The sequence below is a fragment of the Brassica napus genome, chromosome A3 (genome assembly GCF_020379485.1).
Source record: "Brassica napus cultivar Da-Ae chromosome A3, Da-Ae, whole genome shotgun sequence".
Lineage (NCBI taxonomy): Eukaryota > Viridiplantae > Streptophyta > Magnoliopsida > Brassicales > Brassicaceae > Brassica > Brassica napus.
Window position 1 is genome coordinate 37,007,776 of NC_063436.1, and position 21,483 is coordinate 37,029,258.

Consider the following 21,483-nt stretch of genomic DNA (forward strand, 5'->3'; position numbering starts at 1 on the left):
TGAGCTCTGCTCCTATCTTGGTGTTGCCCGGTTTTTCTCAGGTGCTTGAATTACATTGTGATGCCTCAAACACATGCATCAGTGTTGTCTTGAGTCAACGAAGTTGTCCCATTGCTTTCTTTAGTGAGAGGTTAATTGGTTCTCAATCTCGTTACAGTAGATATGACGTTGAGTTCTATATGCAGTCGTTCAAGCTATTAAGCACTGTCGTCATTACCTTTTTCACAAGGAGTTCATACTATTTACTGATCATGATTCCCTTAAACATCTTAGTAGTAAGATAAAGTTTCATCAAGACATGCCGTGTGGGTCGTCTACTTACAACAACTCACGTTTGTAATTAAGCATATGTCCGGTGTCTCCAATTGTGTCGCTGACGCATTAAGTCGTCGTCGTACACTTCTTGATGTGCTTCAAGTTAATGTTCCTGGTTTGGCATCATTTACCGAGTTATACGAGTCCGATGCATTCTTTGGAAGCGTTTTGGAAGATCTCAAATATGATTTATCACACGACTATATGCTCCATGATGATTTTTTCTTTCGGGGTGGTCGTGTTTGTGCACCGGCTTGTAGTCTACGCCTCCAGTTCATCCTCAAGACACATAATGAAGGCCGCATTGGTTGGGATTCCACACTCCATCTTGTCTCATGTTCTTACTTTTGGCCAATCTTGCGCCGAAATGTTGAACGCTTTGTTGAGAGATGTGTCGTTGTCAACAATTCAAAGGTCATGCGGCTATTGCCGGTCTATATCTACCACTTCCTATACCTACTCAGCCATGGACCGACATTAGAATGGATTTCATCATGGGTCTTCCGGGTATTCAAAAGGGCTTTGATTATATATGTGTGCTAGTGGATCGTTTGTCCAAAATGGTCCACTTTATCCCATGTAAGAAGAAAACCGAAGCCATTCAAGTTGCCACTTTGTTCTTTTGGGAAATCTATCGCCTACATGGTTTACCTACGTTCACTGTGTCTGATCGGTATTCCCGTTTCTTAGGAAATTTTTGGCGCTCTCTTTGGAAATTATTAGGCACTAGTCTTGTATGAGTTCAGCTTATCATCCTTAAACGGATGGTCAGACAGAAGTTACCAATCGATCTTTGGGCATATTACTTTGTTCCCTTTTGGAGACTTAATCAAGTCGTGGGACTCTAAGCTCCCTCAAGCCGAATTTGCACATAACCATGCGTTGAACAGAAGTTCTGGTTTCAGTTTGTTCCAAGTTATTTATGGCATGGTTCCTTGCGGACCCTTGACCTTACTACTCTGCCGGATCATACAAGTGATCATGGTTTTGCAGCTGATTTCATTAACACCATTAACTCGGTTCACGCACAAGTCCTTTCTAATCTACAGACTTCGGCCGAGCATTATGAGTTTAAAGTTGACAGTCATCGCAGGTGTGTTGTGTTTGAAGTTGGCGATCGTGTTTGGGCATTCTTGACTAAAGATAGGATGCCATCTCATGCCTATAGTAAGTTGAAAGCCAAGACAATTGGCCCCCTTGAAGTACTATAACGTATCAATGACAATCCCTATCGTCTTCAGCTCCCAGCTCATATCACCACTTCTAATGTCGTCAACGTTTGCCATTTGTCTCGTTATGTTCATCTGATTCAGGTCAAGATTTGGGGTCAAATCTTCTTAACCCCGAGGGACCTGATCCATCATCATAATACCTTCACCACCACGTTATCTACCTATGTCAGCTTTCTTTATAATTTTATTTTTCATGTTTAAGTCATATGTTTCCTTTTGGGTTATTAGGTTTTCTGTTTTAATAAGGGTTAGGAGTTTTATAACCAACCCATAAGACTTATATAGTCAATGTGCTTTGGCTTTTATGACACAGTTTTGAAAGATAATAAAACTAAAGTTTTCTGTAAAGACTTGCATTGATTTGGTTATGTCATCAATTCGAGAGTCTTGTATTGATTTTGATTAAGTTCATCAACCCAAGAAGTCAGGTTTCTAAAAGTTTTCGATAAAACCCTAGAATTGAGGTGAGTTATAAGTTGATATGCTGAGCCATCTAATTACATTTCAACCAATATAAAAATAGATTGAAATATAAAATCAATAAAGTTTACACTAAATTTGTTCTTTAGTTTTGTTTTTTACAAAAATACTGTAAATTATTATTATTTAGGTTGCCCCTTTTTTACCACAATTTCGGTTGTCCTTTTCTTGTTGCCAGGGTTCAAACTTCAAATCTTTTGATTTATTTAATTTGTTAAATAATTGTATTTTTGGGATTTGTCTTTGGATGCACTTAACTTCCTCAATGTTTGTTCGTTTCCAACTTGCAAAGCAAACATTATTTTGGAATATCTTGGTATAAAGATAAGATGTAGGTCTTGATTTAAGACATCTAAACATGTCCCATTCCATGTGATATACTCCTTCCGTATCATTTTAAGTGGTGTTTTAAAAAAAAAAAATTGTTTCACTCTAAGTGATGTTTTTAAGTTTCCATGTAAAAAGTAAATGCAAATTTTTTTTTTGACAATTTGTATTTTACAACATGATTTTTTTGTTGAATTATCTGTATTTATTGTTGTTCTTATACAAACGAGAAAAATCAAATAAAATTTTATAATTTCTTAATCGGTGTGCAAAATTTTTAAAGTCCACTTATTTTGATATAGAAGGAGTACTCATCTTGCTTTGCAGTTTTTTTTATTCTAAGAAAATAAGAAAAAAACGTTATTTCGACATAAATCCTACGAAAATTTAAGCGTCACAAATCTACTAAAGCATGTCCCACGTTATTTACCTTCACCTCCAAGTTTCCAAGACCCTCTATTAATGTACTAAGGATTTCAGTTTATCATACCAAGAATAAGATTTTGCGTCTTATGTAACCTAAAGCAGAACATTCATTATTGCTTTATCAAAAGTCATTAATTCGAACTTTAGTACAGAATACCAAGGAATATATATATATATATATATATATATATATATATATATTGTTTTGGTATATAGAAAAGTTAATTCAACGTCTGGTAAACCTATGTTGGCCCATAAATAAAAGCATGAACACATAGCTGTTTTTCTACGTTTTTTTTTTTTTTTACTTTAGTCTTGCATCCATATAAAGCGTTTATTGTTAACTCTTTTAGACCATGACCTATGGGAAAAAAAGAGAAAAGATGACAGTATTTGAATCTTATAACCATTTCAGATTTGAAAAAATGTATAGTAAACAAAAAAACTACATCCAGAAATAATTCCACTATATTGACTAATTACTAATTTCAGAATATCAACAAGAACAAGAACAAAAAGAAATACTAGAGATTATATCTTCTTTCACTTAGATCTCTTAGTAGACTTTGATCTCTTCATTTTACTATCTGACTTATTGTTATTCTTCATGCTTGTCCACTTATACCCAATAGGTATAGCAAATGGGTCCGGTGATTGTTGATCCTCCTCATCTGTCCGCCTCTGTGAGCCTAATCCGGCGCGTCTCAACCACGACGATGGCCGTGAGGTTGAATTCCGAGCGTCTGATTTTTCCTCATCATCATCCCATTGGTCAGCACAGGAGAGGAATCTGGGACTTGAGAGTGGTGTGTAGAATCGCTCCGCTGGTGGAAGATCGACGAACTTGGTGAAAGTGATCACAACTTTGACCGTCGGGACCACCGGAATCGACAACTGTGTCCCACCAAAAAGATTTTGTTTATCACCAAAACATAAAAAGGTTTAAAAGCACAATTTCCCAAAATTAAAGATCTAAAATAGCAAAAAAGAAAACAGCCTAGCTTTGGTTCCCCCTGACCAATCCGTGACATGTAACGTCACGGTACTATTGACGTGGCAAAGTCATAACGCTTAACATGCTACACAATGAAAGAATGACACGTCAGATAGTTGACTACATTGGGTTTAACGGTCGTAATGTTTCCTACGCCTACCTTAGGAAGAGTAACAAACTGAAAAGCTATTTACGAGATTACCCTTACCTTGACTGGGAAAGTTCCCGGCGGGAACTTTGTGGTGAGGAGCTCACGCATTCTCGCGACGGCTTTGACCTTGTTCGCTAAAATGTCGAGTAACGGAAGAAGCTCTTCGGTCTTTAACGGAAACTGTTCCGTTAACCAAACAGACGGATGCAAGCTCTTGACGAATTCCTTCTCTTTGATCTGAGGAGACGGTGGAGGATTCACCGTTGAAGGGACGGCCACTGACCTTCTCGGAGGCTGGAATTGAGTTACTGATCTTCTCGGTGGTGGGGCGGCGGAGGGATAGACGTCGACGCTTTTTCTCCCAACGGAAATCCAATCTCTGTCTTCGTTGACGAAGCTACTGTGCCGTCTCTGTGACCTTTGAGGAGCTAAGAAACTCGGATTCTCCGCTACTAGGAATCCATCGTCGTCTTCGTCAAGCTCCAGAGGTTGAACTTGTTCGCTTGAATCTCCTTCGTTGACGATTTTCCGAGACCTGAAACTGAAAGTCACTTTCTGAATTTCGTAAACCCTAGCTTTCCAATCTCCGACGCTCTCCATCTTCTCTTGCCGCCGCCAATTCATCCTCCCGACGAGCTCAGCTTTAGTAACATCCATCCCCGGACGGTACAAGCTAGACTGTGAACAGAATCCGGCGATATCCGAATCGCTAATCGGAGCTCCAGCACTCTCAAACGCGTCAAGGATCTTACGGTCGTCTCGATTCAGCACAAGCAACGATCCGGGAGAGATGTCGAGAGATTCGTCACCGTCACCGAGGAAAAGAAAGCTTTGATCGGCACGCTGGATTTTCAAACCGTCGAATCCAGCTAAGGTAGTATCAGCGCGGAGGTTTCCGTCGCGTTTCCAGATCTTGTAGGTGTCAGAGGGAGCGATTTTGCCGACGAAAGGAATCACAGAGCTCTCGAAGTGGAAAGAGATCTCCATGTAGAAATCTCTCATACGACGGAGAACACCGATCAATCGCGGTAACCGCCTCCGCCATTTGCACCACGCTAAACGGTGGTGATGTCTAAGAAGCACTTTCATAATCTCAGAGTTCCGGCGACAGAACGCCTCCTGTAACGGATTCCATCCCGCGGAGTTGTGGAGGGAAATGTCGGCGCCGGCGGATGAAATCGCCTTTGCTGCGAACAGGTCGTTGAGTCTAACCGCTAGATGGAGCGGCGTTTCGCGTGAGGGAACGTCGCGGCGGTCAAGGACGGCGGAGATCTGATCCGCGATTCGTTCTTGGCTCAGTGAGTCGGACTCGGTGCGGATCTGCTCTGGATCTCCGAGCTTTGGGACGGATGAGAGAAGACGAGATAGTGCAGCGTGATCTCCCAAAACGACGGCGTAGTGTACGGGACTGTGACCGTAATCCTCTGGTTTGATAGAAGGAAGCTTGGCCGTTGCAGACGCCGAAGAAGGACGAGCCATGGTCTCCGGCGAGCGTTACAGTGAAAAGCGCTAGGAGAATTGAAGAAAATAAAAACTAACTCCTCAGAAAGTGAAAGCTTCTACTTCGTCTTCTTCGATGGAAGCTGAAACGGATGTTGGTGGAGAGTAATTTAATTAGTTTACGTTATTCATTTATTATTTTGTTTTATTTTAGTTTTTTAAAAATAGGGTTTTTGGTTGCTCTCTCTTTATTTGGGGAGGCGTGAGGGGAGAGAGTCGTAATCAGGATATTTCTGGGCTTTTTGTCAGTTCTCTTTTTCTTTTTCTTTGTTTTCTTATTTGGGCTTTTTGTCTTTTGCACAATTTCTTTTTGAATTTTCAGATTTATTTGTTGCAAATTTTGCACTTTAGTCCCTATACACAAAAGTACATCTTATTATGACATGGTATAAAGCAAGGTACAATATAAATAGTATTTCATGATATTTTTGGAATATATATGATTGATAATTAGTAAAAAGGTTCTTACTCGCTTAACAAAATTATATGAGAGCCCATACTTTGTTCGTAGATAATAATGATCTTGTACATTACACAATAATTGATTTGTTTCGAGATAGTGATGTTAATTTGATTTTTTTTGTTTTCTTATGTAATTTGTCTGAGTTGATAAAATGACTACTGTCTCTCTAATCATATACTTTTTCAATTTGAAATGACACAACAAGAACAGCAAGGTACGGAGCAAAGATAAAGAAAGAAAAGTGAGGAAATAATCACTTTGTCGTGACCAAGTGCAAATTAGCAACAGAGAATTACATATAAACGATAGAAAAGACTTTGTTCCCTCTAACCGATCAACCAATCCGCTTGTTTATTTTATGGGAAGTTTACTAGAATGTTACATATTTTAGGTGTATTGACTAGAATGATACAGATCTTTTTTTATTACTAAAATATTTTCGATACCAAGCGTACCCTTTTTTTACGTTATGAGAAAACACGTATTTACGAGAATGCCATTACTTTTCGCTGCCACGTAGGCAAAAAACCGGCGCCACGGAGGAATTCGCGTCCGTATTTTCATTAAGTCAGCTGTTAAGCGATAGATACGTAATTACGGCCGATTTATCTTTACGTTACGGCTGACTTAATACATACGACTGACTTAAGAGAAAATGGCTGACTTAAAACTATAAGTCAGCTTGCCGATACAACTGATTTACAGAAATCCGGCTGAGTTATGTGACCACGGCTGACTTAATGATACAAATGACGGCTGACTTATACATCGGCGGTTTGATTTCTAGAAAATTTGGCTGAGTCGTGGTTAAGAAACGGCTGAGAAACTTTTTTTCAGCTGAGTAAAGGAACATGGATGGGCTGGGTTATTGAAGCCACGGCTGAGTTATGGGATGCTGTTACGACTGGGTTTGTATTAGTCAGCCGTTAAAGCATGGATAAACAGTAAACTCAGCTGCTTTGCGGCTGACGTATGAACGAAAGATTAATTACTAGAATGTTCTCGTTTGATGGCTGATTTACGTAACGATACGGCTGACATATGGTTGTTCATCCTTATTGCGGCTGACTTACTGTCAAAAGATTAATTACTAGAATGTTTCCATGTATTGGCTGACAAAGTGTAAACATGATGGCTGACTTATTTTGGCTGAGTTACTGATTTGTTTGTCGGCTGATTAACCGATGTTCCATGTCATCTGCCATGTCATCAACTCGGATTTGACATGTCATCACTAACGGTCGCCCAATTTACAACTGAGTTACGAGACCTTTCAGTTGTCTTCTTCATCTTATTTTTGAATGATTACACAGCCTTTCTTTTCTTCTTCATCATCTCAGTTATCTATCCTCTTCATCTTTCTCATATGGTAATGGATCCCGTTATTATTGTTTCCGGTAAATGGATTATGAAAAAACGATATGTATTCAACGTCGACAGTAGAGGGTGTAGAGTTCTTCATTTAGATGAAAAAACTAAACTTGAAGATTTCACAAAGTCTGTCATCGACGATTACGGTTTGAATGATTTGAAGGTTCATATTCTGCTTAGCTACATGTTTTCGAATAAAACATTGAAAACAATGGCGCACAACACTCCACCAGTTTACGTGTCCAACACTCGCCAATTGCAATGTTTTCTAAGCTTAAAGAAAAGCGAACAACTACGTCTCTGTGTGGAGATTACAGAGAAAAAGGATGACAGCTCAGACGTAGAAGCTTCAGAAGAAGAAGCTTCAGAAGAAGAAGCTTCAGAAGAAGACGCTTCAGAAGAAGAAGCTTTAGAAGAAGAAGCTTTAGAAGTTGAGTCTATAGAGAATGGGAGTTACGATGGTTGCAGTTTGGAGGATGAACAAGATGAAATTGAGAATGACTGCTTTAGTAACGTTGAAATACACGACGTAGCCGGAGAAGATGAAATAGGCAAAGAAAACGAAGAAGATGATGAATTTGAAAGTCGATTTGATATGTTCGATGACTCGGACGGTGCGTCATCTGAAGATGATAACTTCAGCACATACGGTGAGTCTCCTATCGAAGAAGACGAAGATTCACCAACGCTACCTTCCAAGAAGAGATATCAGAACTTCTTGATGAGCGAATCTAAAGGGAATCTGGAGGTTTTGAAGTTGGAGATGTCGTCGTTAGACCTTGCGGTAGGACAACGATACTTGACTAAAAAGCATTTGAAGAGACGACTGAAACTTTTTACAGTGAGGCATCAATTTGATTTTGATGTAGAAATATCAAACCTGACAACATACGTTGTTAAGTGTTGGGTTGATGGATGTACATGGAGAGTTCGTGCATCTACCGAAGGATTGTCCCCGCAGTTTTATATTCGTATTTACGACTCGGATCATGCATGTTCTGTAACTGAGCGTTCTAATCGATCTCGAAATGCAACACCGGATATTTTAGGAGAGTTGTACAAGAACTTTCTCGGCGACGTTGGTCCGGCTGTTCGCCCTGAGAGTGTCGGAATAGCTATCACTAAGCAGTTTGGTGTAAAGGTAATTATGTTACAACGGCTGAGTTATGGTAGAGTATAGGCTGGGTTATTTTATGTTAGAAATGGCTGAGTTACAAAACTATGGTTGAGTTATGTTTACGTTGTGACCGTCTTAATGATATGATGTGGCTGAGTTATGTAAATTGTTTTTTCATAAGAGCAGGATTATTTGATATGATGTGGCTGAGTTATGGTAGAGTATAGGCTGGGTTATTTTATGTTAGAAATGACTGAGTTACAAAACTATGGTTGAGTTATGTTTACGTTGTGACCGTCTTAATGATATGATGTGGCTGAGTTATGTAAATTGTTTTTTCATGTGAGTAGATGGATTATTGGAAATCACACCGGACGCTTAAATGTGCAAGGAAAATCGATGAGGGCACACCTGAGTGTGGTTTTGAACTCTTGCCTTCTTACTTATACATGATAAGAAGGGCAAATCCGAATACAGTTACGCGTCTTCAAATCGATGAGCTTGGAAGATTCATGTATGTGTTTCTTGCGTTTGGTGCGAGCGTTAATGGGTTTCCTTTCATGCGCAAAGTTGTTGTCGTCGACGGTACGTTTCTTAATGGTAAATATAAAGGGACGCTACTCACAGCACTAGCTCAGGATGGTAACTTTCAGATTTTTCCAATAGCCTTCGCAGTGGTTGACACTGAAAATGATGATTCGTGGAATTGGTTTTTTACGCAACTAAAAGTGTTGATTCCTGACCAGGAGGGTCTTGCGATAATATCAGATAGGCATAACTCGATAGGGAAAGCAATTACAAATGTGTATCCGTTAGCTGCTCGTGGAATATGCACCTATCATTTGTATAAAAACATATTGGGACGGTACAAAGGAAAAGATGTATTTCGGCTGGTGAAGAAAGCGGCGAGATGTTTTAGAATGTCTGACTTTGATATGATTTTCGAGGAGATTGAAGCACTTAATCCTGATCTCCACGGCTACCTCGAAAGAGCTGATGTCAGACTGTGGACACGTGTTTATTTCCCGGGCGAGAGGTACAATTTGATGACTACGAACATAGCGGAATCAATGAACAGAGCATTATCGCATGCTAGAGGTCTTAACATTGTTCGAATATTGGAATCGATACGGGTTATGATGACCAGATGGTTTGCTGAACGAAGAGTGGATGCCAGATCGCAGTCAACCACACTCACGCGCGGTGTGGAGAAACTATTACAAGTAAGTCAGTCGTAACAGTAAAATAAGTCAGTCTTTAAATCTAATAAGTCAGTCGTTATATTGCATAAGCCAGCTTTATAAATAATAAGTAAGCCGTTTCACGAATATTGGGTTTTGTTAATAGGGACGTGTAAGTGCCTCCCGGGATTGGACGGTTCAAAGGATTGATGACCATCACACTGAAGTTAAATATGGCGCTGCTGGCGAGTCTTTGAATGTTGTTAATTTGGTTGAGCGAAAGTGCACATGTCGGCGTTTCGATGTCGAGAAAATACCATGTGTACACGCAATCGCAGCTGCAGAGGAAAGAAATGTTTCTCGTATATCACTGTGCAGTCCTTACTATAAAAGCACTTATTTAGCTAGCGCATACGCTGAATCGGTCATGCCGGTTGACTCAGCGCTACCTGTTCCAGATAACGTGGCTAACGTACAGTGCTTTCCACCGTTTATTCGTCAACAACCGGGAAGACCTAAAAAAATAGGATGAAATCTGCTTTAGAAGTTGCACTTGCAAACAAACGTCCTAGGAAAGAGCACATATGTTCTCGTTGCAGTCAAAGTGGACATAATGCGAGAACTTGTCCGATATAAGCAATTGCTTTTCATGTTGTTTTGTAATACGGCTGGGTTTTGTGTTGTAATACGGCTGGGTTTTGTGTTGTAATACGGCTGGGTTTTATTTTCATTGATTTGCACAACGGCTGGATTATTAATTGTAATACGGCTGGGTTTTGTGTTGTAATACGGCTGGGTTTTGTGTTGTAATACGGCTGGGTTTTTTTGTTTTAATGTTCTATGACGGCTGCGTTAATGTTTTTCAAATTTTGTATTGTGGTTGGGTTTTTATTTTCATTGATTTGCACTACGGCTGGATTATTACTTGACCAATATAAGCAAGTCTTGTATTGGCATTTTCGGGGACTAGCCCGCTTCCCATTACTCAAGAGAGACACAGACATCGAAAAACGAAATGTCCGTACTTAATTGCCCTACGTTACGTAATAGCCCCTACGTAATTATTGATTTTAAAGTGGAATACGAAAGTAGCGAATTAAATTAAGAGAAATTAATCTTTATTGGCTGAGATAATGTTACTCACACGCCTAATAATTGTCGTGATTTCTAATGTCAGCTCTTTTATTCAAACGCAGTTGAAAAAAACTTCCCCGCTAGAAACACGAAACGTCGCGAAGTCAACTAAGGCTGAGTTATTGTAATACACGGCTGAGTTATGGATTAAATTCCCGCTCAAAATAAGAAATAAGAAACGCCGCGATACGAAACTACAACCGTTAACTGCAGATAAATAAGGTACTTCTCAAACAATTACACATCTTCAACTCTCTATCTTTTACACAACTGTCCTCTCAGAGAAAATGGAATATTTCCCTCTGCTTGAATTGCCTGAAGATCTTCAGGCAATGGTGGTTGAACGTGTGGCCCGTAACTCCTTCCAAGATCTCTACCGCCTCAGAGCATCGTCCAGGTCGATGAAGGCGTTAGCAGAGATGCGTAGGGTATACCATTATTTCGATGTGTTATCCTTTCCCTGGGGTCTCATTATGCCATCTCAGTTGTTGAAAACTTGCTACGCTGAGAACAATCCAAGCACAATTTATGTAAAGGGTGTACAGTTTTTCTACTCATACGATGAGCAAGATTATGGCCTTTCTCTCATCAAGCGTGCAGCAGATGCAGGATATGAGCGTGCAGTGTATACACACGCTATGACTCAAGCAATCTTTTACGGTGATGCGCAGTATTTTCGGAGAATTCCAAGAGCAACTGTTGACAGGGTCGGGAAACTTGTTCGAGATGCGAAATGGGGATGGAGTTTGTGGCATACTGACGAGTTCCGTCAAATTAAGGCCATGTTCACTTCTACTTATGTTCCGTCCTTCTACCTTTGCCAATGTGCAAATGTTGTGGACCGACAATGTCTCTGCCTATGGCACATTGATGTGACTAAGGACGACAACATGTGTGAGCGTTGTTTCTGGATCAAAGAGATTTCATTGTTCTTTCGTGATTTTGAACCGATAAGCCTGTTTAGGGACACAAGTAACTGGTGAAGATGTCTCTACATCAGAATCTTATCTTTTTTATGTTTTTTGCTATGCCATTATGTATGTCGAACAAAAAAATTATATATTATGTTTTTATGGCTGACTTATTTTCTTATGGCTGAGTTATTTTCATCTTATGGCTGACTTATTTTCATCTTATGGCTGAGTTATTTTCATCTTATGGCTGACTTATTTTCATCTTATGGCTGAGTTATTTTCATCTTATGGCTGACTTATTTTCATCTTATGGCTGAGTTATTCTCATTTATTCATCTTATGGCTTTATTTAATGCCTAAGTTTTGATTGTTTTTTGATTGTTAGAAATATGACTGTTTTTTGATTGTTCACCTAAACGTTAAGACTGATATTATTACATGTTACGGCTGAGTTGTTGTTTCGGAAGAAATTAACAACGGCTGAGTTAAATCCGAGTTACATAAACATAGACTGACTTATGAGTACAGAATCTGAGTAAACAAAGAAGTAGTAGTAGCAACTAATACATTTAAGACTTCATCCTAAGACATTCAATAATTCTTATGATCTCAATTATGTCTTTCTTCATATCATCTAATTCTGCTTTTATAGCGGCCAAATCCTGCTCTATCGTCGCGAGTTTGTTTGCCACAACTACAAACTCTTCATCATATGCTTCATCAAGCCATTTGAAAACATGGTTTTGACCCGAATTTGCTCCACATCGATAAAATCTTCTACCCGGATTCTTTATTGTACCTGACGTTAACACAATGGTAGCAGCTCCACAGTCGCACGTCCTTGGAATTCCACGCTGTAGATCCATCTAATTTATACATCATAGCACACAAAAATAATGCAAAATCGAACAAGGCCAAAATACAAAAAATAATTCAAAATCGATTTTGGACGAAAGAGACTTACTTTAGGTTTTAGAAGTCGACTCTGGTTTTTCCTTTATCTTTTACTTGTAAATATTGGAAATATAATAGGGAAATCATATTAAATATAAAGATCACGCGTGTCCAAATAAAATAAACATATAATGACCTCGATATCGTAAATTACTCGGACATGCGTGTCATGACATAACTCGACACTGAGTTAAATTATGTATGACTCTTTTGGCCAACTTTTATTTTTCGACATCATTAAATATTAACAATTTTACGGCTGAGGTTTAGTTTTCGGTATTATTAATTATTAACAATGTTACGGCTGAGTTTTATTCTTCGGCATTATTAATTATTAACAATGTTACGGCTGAGTTTTATTCTTCGGCATTATTAATTATTAACAATGTTACGACTGAGTTTTATTTTTCGGCATTATTAATTATTAACAATGTTACGGCTGAGTTCTATTTTCCGGCATTATTTACTTTACACAAGGAAAAAAAAAAGAAATCATTTTCGTCCCAACGCGAAAAAAAAAGAAAAGCTCTCGACGAAAGGCGATTTCGAAGCGTCTCGATACGAAGGTAAAACCGAAGCCTCTCTTTTGCAGATTTGTGGATTCAGCTTAGGTTCGATGATGTTTTCTTCCCATTCTTTTCTTGTTTGCAGATGCCTAATTCGCACAAACCTCATTTCTTGAAGCCTCTGCTTCCCGATTTCCACAGTGGCGTGGTAGACACACACTCTCTATTTCTCATGTGTATATGTTCTTATTTTAGAGTTTGCTTAACTTTGGCTTTTCTGATCTGCAGACAATACCACTTGGCTTCTTCTCACAGCACATAGAAGGGAAGACAAACCGGAAAACATGGAAACTAAGATCGGACGCTACAGATCAAACTTGGGAAGTGATACAAGAAGGCAGGAGACTCACCGGAGGTTGGAAAGATTTCACCACAGCACATGACCTTCAAATCGGTGACATTGTCATCTTCAAACACGAAGGAGATATGGTGTTTCATGTCACACCATTTGGTCCTAGCTGTTGTGAGATTCAGTATACACATCCTCACATCATCAAGGAAGAAGCCGATGCGGATGATGCTCCTTCTTTCTCATTTGACTATTGTTTTCAGGCTGAGGTCACTGCTTCGAATCTAAAAGAAGACAAACTTGTGAGTCGATTTTCAGTTATAGACCATATTTAGTTAGTTATTAACATATGGTTTGATCTGTTCAGTGTCTTTACGTTCTGTGTTTGCAGTATTTAGTTAGTTATTAACATATGGTTTGATCTGTTCTGTGTCTTTACGTTCTGTGTTTGCAGTATCTTCCTGAGGGAGCTACGACTTGTACTGCTTTGAACAAACAATGCCAAGAGATAATACTTGTCAACAAAGAGGGAAATTCATGGACTGTGAGTTTGCGATTTAGCGAAGCAGACAGCATGTATTACATCAGAAGAGGCTGGAGAAAGTTCTGTCGTGCTAACAGATGCGCCATAGGAGACTTATTTGTGTTCAATGTGGTTGGAGATGGGAAAACTACTCCATTAATGTGTGTATGTCCGGAAAGGGAAGAGTAATTTTGAACCTAAACTTATGTATGTCGAACCAGAAATTTATGTATGTCTCTTTTTATGGCTGACTAATATTCATATTATGGTTGAGTTATTGTTTATGTTATTGTTTGATTATGACTGACTTCCACTGAACGTTATAGCTGAGTTACTATCTTATTATGACTGACGAATACTCATATAATGGCTGGGTTATTGTTTGATTATGACTTAATTAACGTAACGGCTGAGTTGCAGTGAACGTTATAACTGAGTTATTAAAACATTATGACTGACGAATACTCATATTATGGCTGGGTTATTGTTTGATAGTGACTTAATTAACGTAACGGCTGAATTGCAGTGAACGTTATAACTGAGTTATTAAAACGTTATGACTGACGAATACTCGTATTATGGCTGGGTTATTGTTTGATTATGAATTAATTAACGTACTGGCTGAGTTGCATTGAACGTAATAGCTGAGTTACTAATCTTGGTACAATAAGCAAACAACTTGATAGGATTGAAAAATCAATCCAAAATCAAAACCGCATTCCAATGGAGTCTCCTTCTGAAAAGAAAAACAAAAGTCCCATGTTTAAACCTTTCCAAATTTCCAATTCAAGTGTCAAAACTTACCAAGACACAAACCTTGAGTTCATTCGTGCCCTCCAAAGTCAATTAAGTAAAGCTGAAATAGGAGATAGTAGCATGCCACATATTTCTGATATCCCCGATACTCCTACATCAAAAATCCAAATAAACACTCTAGCCAATGATTCAGACATTAGTGAATGTTCTGATCAAAATTCTGTCCCAAAAATAAACCGTATTGATTGGCAAAACCATCAAGATCGTCAATTAATCTCAGCCCCTGATTTAGGACAAATCCAACCAATAGAGAAATCTCGATTTAACTCATCATCAGTCTATGACTGGAATATTGATGGTATATCTGAATATAACATTTTAAGTTTTCTCCAAAAAATGACAATGGCCGCAAACGCTTATAGAACCCAAATAGGAAATGAGGATAAAACCGTAGCTGAACTCCTAATAGCTGGCTTTTCGGGACAGCTAAAAGGATGGTGGGATAATTACCTAACCAATCAGCAACGAACAGAAATACTAGATTCAATTAAAGCGGATGAAGATAATGTACCAATCCTAGATAATCTCGGAAATCCTCAACAAGATGCTGTTGCTACTTTAGTCATAGCCATAACCTTGCATTTTATAGGAGACCCCTCGGTCCTTAGAGATAAAAATGCTGAACTCTTTTCAAACCTTAAATGCAAAAAACTAAGTGATTTCCAATGGTACAAAAACACATTTCTTACTAGAGTCTTACTCCGTCAGGATTCTAACCAACCTTTTCGGAAAGAAAAATTCCTAGCTGGCCTTCCTACTCTCTTAGGAGACAAAGTTAGAAACAAAATTAGAGATTCCATGGGAACCCAAATAATAGACTATGATGATTTCACTTATGGAGAGTTGGTCAGTATTGTTCAACAAGAAGGTCTTAGGATATGCCAAGACCTGAAACTCCAGAAACATCTTAAATGGAAACTCAAAAGAACGAAAGTAGAATTAGGATCATTCTGTAAACAATTTGAAATAGACCCCAATCAAGGTAGTAAATCTTGTGTAGGAGATTGTAACAAAAACTACTACTCTAAAAATAAGTCTAGAAAACATTCTAGAACTATAAAAGTTTTAGAAGTCGTGAAAATTCATGGAAAAAACCCCAAAACAAATTCCCTTCAAAGGAAACCCCAGCCAAAAAACCTTTCTATAAAGATCTTACATGCTTCAAATGCAATAAGAAAGGTCACACTTCAAAGTTTTGCCGTTTTAATCGCAAAATCCAGGAACTAAACCTCGGAGAAGAAATTTCAAATAAAATAGCTAATCTTTTACTAAATGATTCTTCTTCGTCATATGACTCTGACTCATCTGTGGCTTCTGAAAAAGCCCTTCAGGTTGATGAACTAAATAGCTCATCATCTAGTTCAGAATCAAATGAAAAGAATATCTATGTCCTCACTAAAGATCAAGAATTACAACTTGAAATTTTAAATTACATTTCTGATCCAAGCCTAAAACAGAAATTTCTTGAGAAAATTATTTCCTCTTTAAACGAAAAAGATGATAAAAACATAGATAATTCCCCAAAATCTCATGGTCCAAGTTCCTCCAAATCCTCTTATGATCTCACCACTATTCTCAACAAAAGAAAGAAAGACACCTCGAAAACAACAATACAAGATCTTAGGATTGAAATCAAAGAAGTAAAAAATGATCTAAAAATCCTCAAAGAAAAACAAAGACAAGATTCTGAATATTTTCACTCGATCATATCTTCCATCAAAGATCCTCATGAATCTAGTTCGGAAGAACAAGAAAATGATTGCCTAAATAATCAAGATGAAAATCTCAAAGAACAAATTCAATCTCTAGATATGGCCCCTAATGATTTCCTTTTCGTTCTACGAGAAATAACTTCTAGAAAATATAAAATTAGAGTCACCATTGTTTTTTCTGAAAATTACAAAATTGATACAATTGCTTTGTTCGACACTGGTGCAGATCTTAATTGCATCAAGTCTGGGCTTGTTCCAAAATGTTTTCATCTAGAAACTAAAGAAAAACTATCTGCTGCAAATAACTCTAAACTTCGTATAACATCTAAAGCAGAAGCTTCAATATTAAAAGAAAATATTCTTATTAAAACCGCATTCGTTCTCACGGATGATATATATCAAAATGTTATTTTAGGAACACCATTTATTAATTTGATCACACCATATAAAGTTATGGATGATAAAATTTCCTTCAAAAATCAAAATATAAAATTATCTTTTAAATTTCTTGAAACACCAAAAAAGCGAAGTCTAAACTTAATAAAAGCTTGTTCTATACAAGAAAACTTTCTAAACTCTGTAATCCATAGTAAAACCTTCCACCTTGAACATTTAAAATCAGAAGTTTTACTTCAAAAAACCTTAGAAACCTTAAATTCAAAAGAGATAAAAGAAAAAATTTCAAACTTAAATAAGTTATTTGAGAAAGAAATTTGTTCAGATTTACCAACTGCTTTTTGGAATCGAAAACAACATATTGTTGATTTACCTTATGATGAAAATTTTCTTGAAAAAGAGATTCCCACAAAAGCTCGTCCAATTCAAATGAACTCAGAATTAGAAAAACATTGTAGAAAAGAAATTTCGGATCTTCTAGAAAAAGGACTGATTTCGAAATCAAGATCTCCTTGGTCTTGTGCTGCTTTTTATGTAAATAAAAATTCTTAAATTGAAAGAGGAACCCCAAGATTAGTAATTAATTACAAACCTTTAAACACTGCTTTAAAATGGATTAGATATCCAATACCAAATAAAAAAGATTTACTTCAAAGACTTTACTCTGCCCACATATTCTCAAAGTTTGATCTAAAATCAGGATTTTGGCAAATTCAGATATCTGAGAATGATCGTTATAAAACAGCATTTACAGTCCCTTTTGGTCAGTACCAATGGAATGTAATGCCATTTGGTTTAAAAAATGCACCTTCTGAATTTCAAAGAATCATGAATGATATATTTTCTGATTATTCAAAATTTTGCATTGTCTACATTGATGATATACTAATATTTTCACATTCTATTGATGAACATTTCAAAAATCTCAAAACATTCTCTTACGTTGCTAGAAAGAATGGTCTTGTTGTTTCCAAAACAAAAATGTCCCTATTTCAAACAAAGATCAGATTTTTAGGTCATTACATATCACAAGGTATGATAACCCCTATTGAAAGATCTTTAGAATTTGCAAGTAAATTCCCAGATAAAATTATTGATAAAACTCAATTACAAAGGTTCCTTGGAAGTCTCAATTATGTTTTAGATTTCTGTCGTAATATAAATAGAATAGCTAAACCGCTGCACAATCGTCTAAAGAAAAATCCAGTTCCTTGGACAAAAGAACATACTGAAATAGTTCAAAGGATTAAAAAACAGGTCTTAGAAATCCCATGTCTGCACATAGCAGATCCGGATTTAGAGAAAATCGTAGAAACAGATGCTTCTGATATAGGATATGGGGGTATTCTTAAACAAAAGAAGCTAGATGGTCGCGAAAGTATTGTGCAATTTACGTCATCACACTGGAACGACACCCAAAAGAACTATTCTACTATTAAAAAGGAAATCTTGAGTATAGTTTTATGTATTCAAAAATTTCAAAGCGATCTTTTAAATAAAAAATTTCTTTTAAGAATTGATTGCAAAAGTGCTAAAGATGTTTTACAAAGGGATGTGAAAAACCTTGCATCAAAACAAATTTTTGCGCGATGGCAGGCGATTTTGAGTATTTTTGATTTTGAAATTGAATTTATAAAAGGAGATTCAAACTTTGTCCCAGATTTCTTGACAAGAGAATTTCTCCAAAACAGGTACAATGCCTCCGAAGAAGATAATTGACAAAGGCAAGGGAATTTCCCTGGAACCAATCTCAGAAAAACCCGAACCTACAAACACTAGCCCAAAAACAGAACCCTGGATCTCAGTAACAAAAAAAGAGTGCTAAAAAGGAAGAAATACCAACCACCCCAAAATCTCTTCAATCTCCAGAAGCTATCATGAATCAAATGTTACAATTGCAAAAAGCTTTCGAGCTTAGTTTTTCAAAGCAAGAGTTGGGAGAATCTTCCAAAAACCTTCCTTCTCAAGCTATTTCAAAAAATAACGAGGTCCCTTCAAAAATGATTTCAAGAGAAAACCAGACCTCAAAAATTGTTTCAAAACCTTCAAATAATTCACAAATTATTTTGAAGCAGATTTTCCCAAACCACTCCATCGGAGTATTTTGAAAAACACACATACCAAAATATTATAAATATCGAAAAGGGATTTTTTGTGAACAATGATCCGTTTTTAACAATCGAAAAATATTTTGGCAAAAACAATTTCTTTAAACCACATAATACAGATAAAACTGTGTTATTCTTTCAAACCATTTTGGAAATTACAGATTCAGTGTCCTTCAAACATTTTTATCTAAACGAAAACCACACTGATGCTGCTTATTCCACATTCAAAATCCATAAAATCATTGCGCCATGTGATTGGGAATATGATCTTAACGACAATCTAAATTTTCCAGAAGATCTTAAAAATCTCCCTTGTTACAATGTCCCCTTTAACTATTGGGATTATTGCCAAGCATGGTACAATTCTTTTTTGATCCAATCTCCTAAACACAAACACACGTGGTTGATCTTCTTTGACACCACCTGTAACTTATCCAAATCTCCCTATTGGTTCATACCATGGTGGAACTACTTTGGTTCTGTCACAGAAATATTTAAACCCAATATCCAAAAATCATTCCAAATCTTCAAGACAAATTTCATTCCGTCTGAAGAAGAAAAGAAAGTTCCCCCACTAGCCCTCTTCCACTCAAAATTTCATTTTCCTTGGGTTTTTTCATGGACCCTAGAATTTACTTCTGATCCAATTCCTGTTATCCGAAGAAAATTCAGAGTCAAATGGTGGGATAAATACAAAATTCCCTCAAACCTTTACCCGTCAAATATTCTTACCTGGATAAAAGAACAAAACTCAAAAATCCAAACACTTAACCAAACACAGAACCAAACACCAGAGACAACTTTTTTCTTGGCTCAAAAATCCAAAATGTTAGCAATGTTGGCAGGTGCAAATCTGAAGAAGAAATTAAGGCTATCTCCTTACAATTTCTACCGTCAATGTCAGATCAAATCTCTCGTACTTCAGGGAGTGATTCAGGGTCCCAAGTGCCAGATATCGATGAAGAAATTTTCGGCAACAGTGGAGTTTAAATCTCTCTCCCCAAGAAATACAAATCTCCTCAAAATCCAAAACGTATCTTTGTTGCAACTCTGTCAGATACGGTTACATTGTTACGAATATTTTCCACGATCTCTTGTCGCAATACCCGATAAAAATCCAAAACATCAAATAAGTGCTTTCTCCTGTAGCCATGAAGACCAAGGTCCACTTCCAGCAGACAGCAAACAATTATGGAGCTTAATGGAGCAAGCTTTTGCTAGTGGAGTTATCCATATATGCCACTTTTATTTTTATTTTTATTTTTATTTTCTTAATTTCACCCTTGTAAACTCCTATATAAAGGAGTCTTTACTTCAGTTGTAAACCAAGTTCTCATTCTCCCATTCTCCTACTCTTTCATTCATATCTCCTCTTACATTCTCTCCAGTCCTTGTAATCGAGAACATTGCTACAATCTCTTTTTAAGTAAGTTTTTAATAAATAAACTTTTAGTTATATTTTTCTTGTTTCATTTTCTCGTTTTAGTATTATGCTTTATGTTTAAGTGGCTGGTCTAACCGCCCATATTTCTGTTTTATTTTTAAGTTATATTTCAATCTGTTTCATATATGTTTTAATTTACTTTTTATTATAAATGTTTAATTATGCTTTCTCCACGATCGTTGTCTGATGGTATCAGAGCCATTATTATGCTTTTATTGTATAGAACAAGCTTTTATTAAGTTTAGACTTCGCTTTTTTGGTGTTTCGAGAAATTTAAAAGATAATTTTATATTTTGATTTTTGAAGGAAATTTTATCATCCATAACTTTATATGGTGTGATCAAATTAATAAATGGTGTTCCTAAAATAACATTTTGATATATATCATCCGTGAGAACGAATGCAGTTTTAATAAGAATATTTTCTTTTAATATTGAAGCTTCTGCTTTAGATGTTATACGAAGTTTAGAGTTATTTGCAGCATATAGTTTTTCTTTAGTTTCTAGATGAAAACATTTTGGAACAAGCCCAGACTTGATGCAATTAAGATCTGCACCAGTGTCGAACAAAACAATTGTATCAATTTTGTAATTTTCAGAAAAAACAATGGTGACTCTAATTTTATATTTTCGAGAAGTTATTTCTCGTAGAACGAAAAGGAAATCATTAGGGGCCATATCTAGAGATTGAATTTGTTCTTTGAGATTTTCATCTTGATTATTTAGGCAATCATTTTCTTGTTCTTCCGAACTAGATTCATGAGGATCTTTGATGGAAGATATGATCGAGTGAAAATATTCAGAATCTTGTCTTTGTTTTTCTTTGAGGATTTTTAGATCATTTTTTACTTCTTTGATTTCAATCCTAAGATCTTGTATTGTTGTTTTCGAGGTGTCTTTCTTTCTTTTGTTGAGAATAGTGGTGAGATCATAAGAGGATTTGGAGGAACTTGGACCATGAGATTTTGGGGAATTATCTATGTTTTTATCATCTTTTTCGTTTAAAGAGGAAATAATTTTCTCAAGAAATTTCTGTTTTAGGCTTGGATCAGAAATGTAATTTAATATTTC

The 21,483-nt window shown here is 36.8% G+C and overlaps 4 protein-coding genes across 5 annotated transcripts; 3 read left to right on the forward strand and 1 right to left on the reverse strand.

Annotated features, from left to right (window-relative positions):
- Nucleotides 1-3,170: 3,170 nt before the first annotated feature.
- Nucleotides 3,171-5,732, reverse strand: LOC106429522 (ankyrin repeat domain-containing protein 13C). 2 transcript variants are annotated; one of them, XM_013870277.3, is made up of 2 exons: nucleotides 3,983-5,712; nucleotides 3,171-3,674 (listed from the first exon to the last, which is right to left on the reverse strand). In XM_013870277.3, exons 1-2 carry the CDS (start codon nucleotides 5,402-5,404, stop codon nucleotides 3,324-3,326), a joined length of 1,773 nt encoding a protein of 590 aa, XP_013725731.1. In that variant the 5' UTR covers nucleotides 5,405-5,712; the 3' UTR covers nucleotides 3,171-3,323. The 2 variants fall into 2 exon arrangements, with proteins under 2 accessions (XP_013725731.1, XP_013725732.1); XM_013870278.3 differs by having other exon boundaries at nucleotides 3,592-3,859; nucleotides 3,983-5,732.
- A 932-nt stretch (nucleotides 5,733-6,664) lies between these two features.
- LOC125607127 lies at nucleotides 6,665-15,719 on the forward strand. Its single transcript, XM_048776891.1, has 3 exons — nucleotides 6,665-13,273; nucleotides 13,354-13,716; nucleotides 13,869-15,719. Exon 1 carries the CDS (start codon nucleotides 7,114-7,116, stop codon nucleotides 8,437-8,439), a length of 1,326 nt encoding a protein of 441 aa, XP_048632848.1. The 5' UTR covers nucleotides 6,665-7,113; the 3' UTR covers nucleotides 8,440-13,273; nucleotides 13,354-13,716; nucleotides 13,869-15,719.
- On the forward strand, nucleotides 8,727-10,089 carry LOC106436125. The gene is made up of 2 exons (XM_048777171.1): nucleotides 8,727-9,599; nucleotides 9,724-10,089. Exons 1-2 carry the CDS (start codon nucleotides 8,727-8,729, stop codon nucleotides 10,087-10,089), a joined length of 1,239 nt encoding a protein of 412 aa, XP_048633128.1.
- Nucleotides 13,211-14,126, forward strand: LOC106429528 (B3 domain-containing protein REM10-like). The gene is made up of 3 exons (XM_013870281.3): nucleotides 13,211-13,273; nucleotides 13,354-13,716; nucleotides 13,869-14,126. Exons 1-3 carry the CDS (start codon nucleotides 13,211-13,213, stop codon nucleotides 14,124-14,126), a joined length of 684 nt encoding a protein of 227 aa, XP_013725735.1.
- Nucleotides 15,720-21,483: the final 5,764 nt, after the last annotated feature.